This window comes from Nannobrachium achirus (assembly GCF_963921795.1).
Source record: "Nannobrachium achirus genome assembly, chromosome: 23".
NCBI lineage: Eukaryota > Metazoa > Chordata > Actinopteri > Myctophiformes > Myctophidae > Nannobrachium > Nannobrachium achirus.
Window position 1 is genome coordinate 39096100 of NC_137830.1, and position 13025 is coordinate 39109124.

At 44.0% G+C, this 13025-nt stretch overlaps 1 protein-coding gene across 1 annotated transcript in view; it reads right to left on the minus strand.

Moving 5' to 3' along the window:
- Positions 1–9843, minus strand: part of kdm7aa (lysine (K)-specific demethylase 7Aa) — a 39838-nt gene extending 29995 nt beyond the window's left edge. The window contains exon 1 of the mRNA XM_080754104.1: positions 9710–9843. Coding sequence (XP_080610230.1) covers positions 9710–9807 — 98 coding nt within the window. The 5' untranslated portion in view covers positions 9808–9843. The remainder of the gene's footprint in view (positions 1–9709) is intronic.
- Between the last annotated feature and the right edge of the window lie 3182 nt (positions 9844–13025).

Consider the following 13025-nt stretch of genomic DNA (forward strand, 5'->3'; position numbering starts at 1 on the left):
CGTGTCACAATTATTTAATATTTAGCTAAAAACTAAATTATACTATAAAATAATTATAATTAAAAGAAACACATTATTTCCACATCATTGTCCATGTTCTTTGTTTTAACCACTTGGCATCCCTGTTTTGGGCATTATGGGCAAAAGAACAATCAAAAAAGTTGAAATAGCAGATATATTGTCGCTACTTTTGAAACATTTTGAAAGTACACAATAGGCTCTATGCATAAACGCCATTTTGTACTACTTCCGGGTGTCTTTCGACTTCCTTCACAGGTAATAGTGTAACATTTTATGAACAGAAACCAAGTATCCTCATAGTCCTAATCCAATCAGATGACTTCAGAAATTCTTGTTCTGGCCATTTCAGAGGTTAACAATTCCAGTTTACCGACTTCTCACATGGCCGAGTCTAATTTGATTATGCAACTCTTAGCTAGGGCTAGATAAGGAAAAGTTAAATTTGACACCAGGAGACAATAGTTTGAGTGTGCTCTAGCAAATCTGTATCCACCATTCTGAAACCATGTGAAACACTAGACCCGACCGATGCCATATTTTTCGTCCGATGCCCGATTTTGGAGAGTGCTAGTCCATCGATGTTGATGTTTCACCGATGCCGATGTTTCAAAAGCTTTTTATTTTTTTTATTATTATTATTTTTTAAACATACAAGGTTTCCACCAGACATTATATAGCCTATATGGTTCTGTATCTGTATATCAGACAGTTTGAGCAGATTTCATTCCAATTGGTTATTATGAATTTTACAGGCCAACCTGACCTGACGGATACCATTCCCCCACTCGGAGAAATGAGCTCAGATTCCTGCTGTTTTTTCATGTCAAACTTTGAGTTTGATCGCAGTTATCAATTTCTATCACTTGCTCAATAATAAGACTTGTAATTTGGAGGTTCTGCTGTGTTTTGTCTCATTTATGAATTTATATTCGTCTTTACCAATAGTCGGGTTAAACTACAGTTCGATGCGCACCGTGGCTCTAGCAGCCTCCATGCAAAGCAATTAAACAAGTTAACGTCTCAGACATCTATATTTCTCTAGTGATAAAAAAAGTAACATAGAAGATTGTATGCCCGTAAAAATCAGGTAGGCTACCGTTTGAGTCATTCATATAATTGTATTAATGAATTATCATAGCTCTCTCTGGAAGGCATTGTAGTGAGTCATAACTTTAATCTCAGTAGCCTACTGACAGTAGGCCTAAGTATAAGAGATAGATGAGACAACAAGCTAACTGTGGATTTTCTCATACACTGTTATATAGCCCAGAATGTGATCTATCAGCAGACATGTTACAGACAAATAACATCCGACATCGGCGGAATAATTCACCCATGTCCCTCCGATGCCTCCAAAACGACCGATGTACCGATTTGAACAATGTATCGGTCAGGCTCTATGAAATACAACCCTAAAACATTTGGGATGGGCAATATTAATGATAAAATAATGTTCCCTCCATCTGCAGAGGTTAGATTCAGTGAGATAGATAGGCAGTGGCATGGGGTGTAAACAAAATCAGGTCTGTGTAAAGCCTGTTTTCTGAGACAGAGCTGACCACTGCCAATCTGCTTTGATCTAAGAGGAATTGCAGGAAACTGTAAAGGAAACAAAGCTGATAACCATTAAGTCAGGAAGCTGTGAACTCCTGTGACTGCTGCCCCCTTTTAGCATTAATGTACGAACAGGATGAGGATACTGAACAGTAGCTCAGTCCCCATTTTACTATACAAAGTTAGAACCCATTATTGGATACGTAACCAAACATTTACATTGTTGGCTGCTATGGTTCTTTGAAAAGCGTAAGCTTAATTAAAGTGTAATAAGCAATGGAATTGACAGCTAATGGCAAGAAACGATTGTTTTGACATTAACAGGCCCAATTGCATGCATCACAGCTTTAAAGGGGCAATTTCACAGATAAAGGGAAAAAAAAAATATGACTCAAGATGTCATATTTATCAGGTCGCACTTGTCCAAACATAATGTGCTTGTATTTCAATAAATGTAAACCTCCTTATTTGGACTGGCATATACCAGAATAAAAAATATTTACTATTCTGTACCCCAGTGTATGTAACTCAACGGCGCTGAGTTGGCTCATGCGACCATCGCACTGCCCCGCACTGCAAAACAAGCACTCCTGTTCTCAATCTCACAAAATCTCTAAAATACTGTGACATATACGCTGGTCGAACACAGTATTGCATCAAGCTTATAATGCCATACTCTGAGAGGACATCGAGCCCTCATTGGCTACGAGGCCAGCCAATTAGGAAAAGCTAACAACAAAAATCTGCGTGACGAGAAATATGAGCATGATGTGATCACTACTTGCATGCCTCTCTTCGATCTACGACCTGATAAAAAGTATAAAAACAAACAAAAAGCCAACTAGCCACTTTTGCAGTTCAACCACATTAGCACGAAGACGACAAACAACAACACTGTACAGTGCTGACTGAGGCATTAGGTTTAGCTCACAGAGCTGGAATCTTGGCCAGGACGTGTGGCTATTTGCTGGGGGAAAGCATGAGTCACCGCTCACTGCCAGTGGGCTGGGTGGGACGTGTGAGAGAGCGTGCGTGCGCTAGCCTATGCCGAGGTGAGCCAAAGAGTTGACATGACCTCGCTGTCCTCCTCCTTCCGTCTCCCCTTATGTAATGACACAGTGGGAAAGCAGGGCACTGTGCCACATGCGCTGGCCTGACTCAGCTTATGTCACCTGGGCCAATGATTAACTGTTTAACCGGGTGCCCAGCACTCAGGAGTGTCAGGAATTTACTGTAGGTACTGATGGGGGTGAGTGATAGGAAACTCTGCTCAGACACACAAAGAGAGAGAGAGAGAAATATTTTCTCTGTTGCGCATGACGAATTGCATCATTGTGGTGCTGGTGAATGCACGTACGCTCTTGTATCGACTCGAGTCTTGCAGCCTTTGGGAGCAGTGATCAAACTGAGGTCAGAGTCAGACTGCCCTCTTAACAGAAGCAATGCAGCTATCAATCTGTTGCTGGACCACAGGACAAAGTGTGGCGGCGGGGACAGGTCGATGACACGATCCCCCGAAAGGAAAACAAGCTCAATCAGGGTCAAGCGACGTTGCTTTGCAGAGACCGCAGCGGCACCCCGATCTTGAGCCAAACATCCCCTCCTGAAGGGAGGGGGAGTTCTGTCTGTCTGTGTGCTAAACCCCTGCCATCAGCACAGCTCTCCCTCCACTTCCTTTCATCAAGGGCCTCCTTCCTGTGTGACTGAGAGGGCTTATTCATTAGTCCATACACTGTGAGGGGTTCATTGTCCTCAATGATCAGCGAGGAAACACAAAGGCCGGAGGCGGGCACTGCCATTATTTTAAGCTCTAAATAAACCCCCCCTGCGAGGAACGTTGACACACCTACACGTCGAGGGAGCTGGCAGATCCCTAATGGATGACTGGAGGAGATAGACGGGATAGGAGCAGTTAAACACACCTGGCCATCTTTATGTAGCACTCTGAGGGGTACGTTACTTCCCTCTAGGCTTTTATGGACGCACTCAACCGTTAATCCCTGCAGGACTCGGTGGATGACGGAGCCACTAGCAGATAAAGATCTGTCCCTTTAGCGCTAGCGTGGATCATCTTGGCTAGCTGATGACAACATGGGGGAATTAGTTATCTTGCATTTAACCCCATACCATTACAATAAAGTATGGGTTAAACGTACATCGTACAGAGAATAATCTGTGGTTCAGTGTCTCGCTCGAGGACACCTTGACCTGAAGCCTGGAGGGACCGGGGATCAAACCGGGGGACCTACTGATTCCCAGATGGTCGCTGTAGTGTACACAAGTTGGAGGAGGAGATTATCTCTGTTGTCAGGTGGAAAACAAAGGAGATTCACTTTGTTGTTCATGGGGTGTCACAGAGCCCTGGAGAGTTTAACAACTTAATTGTTAACCCTGAGGTTTGCCAGTGCCTCAAGGTTCATGGTGTTGGGCTGAGTTGTTCGGTTTGTGATGGGGGGAGGGGGGGGGGGGGGGGGGGTTGTGAGCTTGTAGATCGTCTATTTTCATGCTTTGAAATAATACTAATTCAAAACAAATGTAGGAACCAAAAATAAGGGACCCATAAAAATGCCCCAAAATAGCTCCTGACCCAGCGTTTGGGAACCAGTGCCTTAATACATATGTCACCGGATGTTAGAGAAACAGGACGGCCGAGAAACGGAGCACTCGCGGTGCCGCACGGGGCGGAACAAGCGGTCGCCCACAACAACGTCCTCCAGGCGGAGCCCATCGATTGTCCACGACATTGCAAGCGGCGCGAAGGCCAGCGGACCTTGGTCCTGCTCTTCGCCCCCGAGCGCCGCAGGCGCGAGTGGCCGCGAAGAGCGGGCCAGGGCCGCGCGGCCGGCGGAGCGCCGTGCGAGTTACGAAGCCGTGGTGAATGCAATCGTTATATTTATGCCCAGGCCGTAAGGCCTGGGCAAGCCCAAGATAAACGCTCATAGTAAGCTAATGGCTAAGCTAATGGCTAAACACCGCCCAGCTAGGCTAGTAAATAAAGAAAGGGAGTCGCAAACGAGTGACGTCAGCGCCTGCACTAGTGAATGGCTGTCTATGGGCTGTCGTCGCCATCTGGTGGTGATTAGTGTGTGGTGAACGAAACAAGCGCTCTTACAATGAACGTCCTGAGTTACCCAAACATGCTGTAACATATACACCCATGGCCTGTACAGAGAGAGTCCCAGCTGATCTGGGTGCTAATTAGCATACAGATGCAATTCCCCACACTTTTCAGGATGAATCGTGCACCTGATGTGCACCTGAGAGAAAGAGAGGTGTGGTTTTGTTTCTTCCATTGCACTGTGTGGCCAGACGTAGAGTTTTGGTGGCATGGTGCCATAAGACTGATTTATATTGCAGGCGGCTGTTCTACAAAAGTCACGACACATTGTGAGCTTGGCTATTCTCGGTTTGCGACACGCCGCCACCCATGCACAACGAGTATATATTAGGCTTAAGTATAGAAAAGCATCGATCCCAGATTTGTCCTGGTGTTTTTCTGTCTAATCTCTCACAAACAAACACTACACTGAGTACCAAAGCATTTTGCATGCTGCCAGTATGCCAAGGAACACAATATGAATTCGTAATCTGAGACCCACTCCCTCCATATTTGGGCAATGTCATCAACATGACGCCCAAGAATTAGGGATGCCCCGATCAGGGTTTTTTTGCTCCCGATCCGATACCGATCAAATATTATTGCTTCCGATTCGATCCCGATCTTTCCCGATCCGATCTTTTGGCAAGGCATTAAGAAGAAAAAAAAATTCTATTCATTCTATCACTTGGTTCTCAACCTTTTCAGGCCGTGACCCCCAAAATAATCATATTGGATGTATATTTTGTATAACACGGTTCTATTGTGAAAATAGCAGATCTACATGCTCACAACGCCTCGCAACGCGAGGAGTTGTGAGCATGTAGATCGGCTATTTTCACAATTTCTGGCTTTAATATTTGACAATTTGGCCAATGTTTAATTTGTCATTTTAGAGGTATTAAAAAGTCCTTAATTTTTCACTTTCGAAATGTGCAGATACCCTCTATACACTTAAACTTTATGTTGATTTGTTTACTGTTGAGAGAGAAAACAATGTTGCACATTAAGTTAATCATCTGGGGACCCCCCCAAAATAATTTGAGGACCCCCCTGGGGGTCCCGACCCACAGGTTGAGAACCACTGAGCTAGTTGACAGTGCAGAGAGACATAATTGCCTTCCTTTGATCCATTAGCAAGGGGCCAATTACTACTTATTGGCATCAGCTGCCAGCTGTACACAGAGTCTGACACAATCACCTTCCCTCTGCAGTGCTCTGTCTGTCTCATTTCTCCAAAAGCCCTTGAATATGATTGAAAATGATTAAGGATTACTGTGATTATGGTAAGCTTACATTTCATATCGCATTCACCTTACCTGTAACTTTCAGTACTCCCAGAAAATATTTTTTTGAAAAAAAAAAAAAAAAAAAAAAAAAAAAAACTTTTTTTTTTCTCGATTTTTTTCCCCCGATCTCCGATCTTATAAAAACGGCCATATCGGCGGCCGATCCGATCACGTGATCGGGATCGGGCAACCCTACCAAGAATCATAGGGAACTGGAACTCATGCCGTTATTAGACCCTGTCTTGTTAATGGTAGTATAGTCTCGCCGCTCTCGCGTAGCCAGACAACTATTCCACAATCTCCAAATGCTATATAGTCTGGAACGGCAGCTCCCGAACGGCGAGTATGGGAAGTAGCCAGTGCTGCACTGAACTGTAGTTCCATTGGAAACATAACAGAAACACAATAGCTCAGACAAAGTCATTCGAGCGGCCTATTCTTGTTATGAGTGTATAGTTTAAGAAAACGTTTGAAAACACCATAGAAAGACGAAATAATGCCCCAAAAAATAAAGAAAGGAGACAGTACGCTTCCAGTAGGACTTGTTATAGCTACTGCACCAAGGGAGCGGTTGCGTCACATCCGCTTTATCTCGCACTCATCATTTCTATTCCGGTTTGCCAGACTGTATGCCGGGAGCATTTGGCCAAATCGCGGAGGCAACAGTCTGGCCACGCGAGACTAATGGTAGTATAGCAACACAGAGCTCTCCAGTACAAATGGTATAGTGGCCATGTGAAGAAAACTTGTAAGATATAGATATTATTGATGAAATAAATCATGTAAACATGTACCTGCAATAAAGTATGCAAAAAATACAGGATCAAATAGCTCCAACTATTATGTCTCAAACTGACATGGTAATCCATACAATGTTGACCATCTATTCAACATTGATAAACCTAATTACCGTATTTTTTTTCTTCTTCTTTTTTTGCCCCCACAAACAAAACAAATAATTAGAATTAGTTTGAATAAATATGGCAAAAAAGACCATCTCCAAGACAAGTACTCATCAATCCACCCACTAAAAACACTCTGTAGAGGCTATCTGTCTCTCTTCAGGGCTTTCCCCCTCTGTACGACATTGACGGATGGTGCATAGAACTTGGCTTTGCGGAGCGCCCATCAATCACTCCCCCTATTCCCCATTTCCATTTAGCCACTGGTCTCTCTCAACACTCCCTCCTCACCTATGAGAGATTTCAGCTAAGCGGGGTGTCTTACACCCACGCTAGACTGAAGTAAAGCCTATGATCTAAATTGATCCACTGAGTGAAGATGCCTGGTTCAGCAACATTCAAAGGTGTGACGTGACACAAATTGGCTTCTCTCTTTGGAAGATATGGACCCATCAGTATCACAAGTGCCTGACAGTCACTTTGTAGCAAATGATAGTCTTTGTGGTCCAATCAAACTTCCCATGCCCAGCCTGACTGGTCCTCAAATCCAAGCTAGCAGTTAAGACACAGGTGAGGCAGGGAAAGTAGGAAATTCAGTCAAAACTGAGGCATGACGGGGCGCCCGCTGGCCTACCGGAGGCTCAGTGTAGCCTGACAGCGTGTCGCTGGTTCGATTCCCGATCCCGACTACCTTTCCTGCGTGTCACTCCCCATTTCCAGTCAGTCTACTGTCCTTTCAATAAAGGCATAAAAGCCCCAGAAACATATCTTTAACAAAACTGACGCATGACAAGGTCCTTCGAACAAACACAAACTGGCCCGCAAGCCGCATGCACAATCAACAAACAAGCCATGCCGACAGACAGGCACCGGACTGCTCCATCCCACTGCTGCTTTCCCCTTCATCAGTGTGCCCAACGTCCACATCCAGAGAATATCCCTTTCCTTCTGGCCAGCCTCGTGGGAAAGAGGCCTGAAATCAGGCCCTTTTTGGATCTAAACTACGTGCATTTATGAGTCATCATCCGCGGGGGAAGCTCCAACGTTTGTTCCTTTTCTTTTCTTTTCTTCACATGACACATAGCCAGTCTCTTTTGGCGCAGACATCTAAATTCTGGGCACAGAGTTCTTGGCAGTCCGGTAAATGTGGTTACGCAATGGCTTCCGTCATTTTGACATGAGCAACGCCGTGTATAACTGGTTGCCATGGATACGCATCCCAAACAGACTGATGATCGTACACATGCGATCGAGGGTAGAAATCTTGTGATCGAAAGGGGGGGGGAGGTCAAATGGATAGCGATGTCACATACATTGTTCATTACTTAGGCCCATCGTGCAACATAAAAAGGGACCATCTTACATCAGTGGAGTGGGTGTCATGTAAGGACAAGAGCTGTTCCACTCTGCATGCGATTGTGCGCACAGAAAAAGAACAGAGTGAGCTTTCCATGCGGACATGTGCCTCATTTCAATACTTCTCCTGTCCACCACTAGGTGTCTGCTGCCATGTGTCCATTTTGGCTGAAAGGGGATTTAAATTTCCTGAGCCGTCAATCAAAACGTCTGACCATAACAAGAGCCTTTTCCCCAGCCTGTCCAAACATTTACCTCCCAATCAAACAGACCATGAAATAATGTCAAAGCACATAAGCAATAACAGCATGCACGTCATCTACCTATCTATCTATAACAATTACAGACTGGTTTCAATAAACAAGACTTCCTCCCTTAAATAGCTCACACATGGTGACCTAATACATGACAGGACTTGACTAATATATTAACATAATATAACATAACTTAATTTAAAACAGTGGAAAAACAGACGTGTACTTTCCTTTACCTTGAATAACCCAGGTTTTTCTCATGGCAGGTTATTCAAGGTAAAGGAAAGTACATGGCTGTTATTGTGACTGGCCAAACTGGCTCTAATCCAGTGGGGTCCTAGGGGTCCTTGAGGGAGTTCGAGGGGGTGCCCAGCTAAATGATAGTTAGGAACCAAATGGACCCTTATGGGTCTGTAACTCAGAGTGAGCAAATGGAACCTGTTAGTGTCCATTTGGTTCCATTTGTACACTCCGAGTTAAATGAATATTGATTTTACAATATAAATTGGGGTCCCAGAGATAGAAATGCCATTAAATGGGGGTCCGTAGCCTAACTGAGGGTCCTTGAAATGTAAATGGTTGAGAATCACTGCTAGAGCCCTACAAAATCTACTACTTAAAATGGGGATATGGCATATCTTTTCAAATGGGGGTCCGCGGGCTAATAAGTGTCAATTTGGGGGTCCTTGACATGAAAAAAGTTTGAGAAGCACTGTCTGCTCTAGCCCTGAATACATGACTCTCATATACCAGTCAAAAGACCAAAAGGCGACTTGAGGACAATAAAAAAGAACCAAACAACACGCATCTATTTCAGGCCAGGAGTCACACTGGCTTTGATCACCAGTCACCACTGTCTGAGACTGACTGACACAGCTCCAATCCACGATAGATTCGCATATCTCGAGCTGAAACTATCCGCCTACAGCTTTCTATTTAGATCGATTATCACCAACACGTTAGTCAAAACGTGTACACCAAGAAGACAAATCATTCACACCAACCGCACAAAGAAATATAATGTATACTAGCGATGTTAAATTACAGTCACTTTATTTTGGTAAGTCGTGTCAATAGAGGGTTTAAAGCCCCCGTCGCCCACCACTAGCCCGTTAGCGAGCTAAGTTAGCTAGCAGTCAGCGGCGGATGACAATCGTCGCCGTTTTCCTTGATTAAATTAATTTGTTTTTCTCTTCGAATGGCCGACACGCACAGGGGAGAACCCGCTCTACATACCTGCCATGGAACCAGTCTTTACAGATGTCGCATTCGATCATAAACCGGCTCACGTCGTAGGGCTGCCGGCAGACACAGTACAGCGGGACCGCCGCCATCTTCCTACTGTCCCCAAACAACGCAGGAATGGAGTGGGGCGGGGATTTAACTCAGGCTACGGAAAAGGCCGAGGAGCGTCCGAGCGTCATGCCGAGCATGCACGAACAGCTAGAACCCCATGTCCCAGGGAGACACGCTCCTCGCGTTGTGGTTGGCTAGTTAGTTGTCAGGCATCCAGTAATCTCAGTTCCCAGAAGTTAGGCATCCAGTATCTCTAAAAATAAACCATAATAATAATAATAATAGATTGTAGTCATTGTACGCAAACAATTTGACTGTAAAATGTTAGTTACAATTAGTGTTAGGACCGCCTACATGAGTCATGACTGATGGAAATATTATTTGTAAACAACAACACCTTCTTATTCCCATATGAGATACAATAATCCATCACACAGAAATAAGACAGGAGAGTGATCAGAGTGAGAATGGAATGTTTTACTATGGAGAGAGAGTATTCAAGACAAAGGTACAACAGAATAATCAATGGTTCGTGCTCTCTCTGACAAATTATGTTTTGACATGAGTATAAGTATGGTCATTTCATCAGTCAATGGATGATGTTTCAACAGTTCATAGAACATGTTTCTTGTCCACAAATCACAAGACAAAGAGTCCATACAGGGTTCCTGGGGGGAGAGATGTCCTTGCTGGTGTATGGATGACACCAGATGTCCCAGGCCGAGCCTTAGAATACATTTTTCTCAAATATGGAGATGACTGACATGACATCTGAAATAGATGTCTGACATCAGACCACATGAGACTGACACAATATGTCCATATATGGGCATCTGGCATCATAGATGTCTGACGTCATAGACCACATGAGACTGACACAATATGTCCATATATGGGTATTCACCATAGACCACATGAGACTGACACAATATGTCCATATGGGCATTCCCTGTTAGGGCATCCACACTAATACAATCATCCATGATGTCATCAACATTAAGCAGTGTTGCATTGCTGATTCAATGTTTGGGGGTACACAATTTTCATGACGTCACTCGCACGTCGCGTAACACCTGACCTACTATACAGGTGGGTGCACCTATTGATAGGCTTGACAGGCTTGTTTATTTGTTAAAACACCCTGTTGTGAAACTAAAGCGTTGTTGGTGCCATGGCATTGGTAATTTGGTCCGAAGGTTCATTATTCCGAATTTGTTAAGAATACTATGCCTAACTCTAACCCTAACCCTAAACCTAACCTCAGTAACCCTAACTAAATTCGGACTAATGAACCTTCGGACTTATGGGCAGTCCCTGCGTTGTCGAGGTGTGAACTTGTTTTTTTTTTGGCATCGATGTATGTCAGCAGTCAGTGTGTGTGAGAGCCGTGACACAGGTCAAAAAAGATGGGTCGGCGACTACCCGCATGACCGGACCAAAACATTACTGACATTAAGCCTCATGTGGTCTATTACGTCAGACATCTATGATGTCAGACTTCATCATAGGAGCATGAGGTGTGACAGACAGACAGACAGACAGACAGACAGACAGACAGACAGACAGACAGACAGACAGACAGACAGACATGAGCTGCAAGTTTTCATACTAAATAGCGACCTACGATCACAATCACACACTTTCCGATATAAAGTTTCGAACAATGTTATTGCCTCGAAATGACCAAAAATGTGTTCTGTCTTTTACTCTACTCGATATGTTTACAAGGTGCTGGTTGACACTTGACAACAAATTGACGTATCACACGGCCGTCCCTCCAGCTGATGGGGGCCTCTGCTCACAGGACTCTCTCTAGTCTTGGCAACCCCATCTCTGACATCAAGTTCGAAATTATTCATTTTGGTCTGCTACAACAAAGCCACAAACTTTCTCTCTTTCTCCCTCTCTTCACCCCCCGACCCCCTGGATCATCATAAGTGGAATATTGATTATTATTAGACAAGACAAGAGACAAAATAAGAGGTAGCATCATCTAGCATGGCTGGGCAATAAAGAGATTTCCCCAATATTATGTGAATATGTGAATATAAAGAGCTTATTGGCGACCATACATTTATTGTAAATCTTAATGAATTTCTGTAGAGGGCCATTCAGTCTGATTTCCCAAATTGCACTCCAAAACCTATCCAATGATGTTAAAAGAAGCATAAATGGAACCCAAAATTAGGACAATGTTATGTATATTTTCATAATGTCGTTTTGTTCTTACTTAGTCATTTAATAGGTGTAGGCCTACATCTAGGCTACTGTAACTGACTGTACTGTCAGACCTATTAAATCAGATACAAATCAAAACACAACAAACCCCCGCCCCCCCGGGTATGTCTCCATGGAGCATGTCTGACATGCCCTACGTGCTTGTGTGGTGAATAGCAATGGGTCCACTGACCCTGACAGCACCCATCCCCCCACACGTCCATCTGTGCTGTTCTGCATATAAGCAGGCTTGGTGGTGAACGCAGGCCAGGGAGTCAAGATCAGTCCTTAAATAAAATGTGGTGCATGAATGATGGCGACTCTGAATGGATCCTTTCATTTATAATTCAATCATTCATCTATGTATTAATTGTATTTATTTTTGTATTTATTGCAACAAACATATCTATCTGCGTGAGAATGTGACAAGAATAGTGTCCCAATTATGCCTCTTAATTAGGTATATACTTTGAATCTCTATCTATCTGTCTGTCTGTCTGTCTGTCTGTCTGTCTGTCTGTCTGTCTGTCTGTCTGTCTCTGTGTGTGTGTGTGTGTGTGTGTGTGTGTGTGTGTGTGTGTGTGTGTGTGTGAGAGAGAGAGAGAGAGAGAGAGAGAGAGAGAGAGAGAGAGTGTGTGTGTGTGTGTGTGTGTGTGTGTGTGTGTGTGTGTGTGTGTGTGTGTGTGTGTGTGTGTGTGTGTGTGTGTGTGTGTGTGTGTGTGTGTGTGTGTGTGTGTGTGTGTGTGTGTGAGTGTGTGTGTGTGTGTGGATCTACAGTTTGCAGTTTGTATAAAGAGAGCTCGAGGTTGTAGTCAAGCAACACTGAATGGCACACTGGAGATCATCACACCATAGACATAAATATCTATGGTTCACAGCATCACAGTACAAAGCACAATGCTTTGTAGTGTGTGATGCACCCTACAAGAAAAGATGTCCAAGGTTATAGCGCCCCCTAGCGAGTAAACAGGTTAATTGCAACATCATTCATTATGGGAGCTAGGGCTACATATCGTGTGTGACGTTGAGAACGACCACA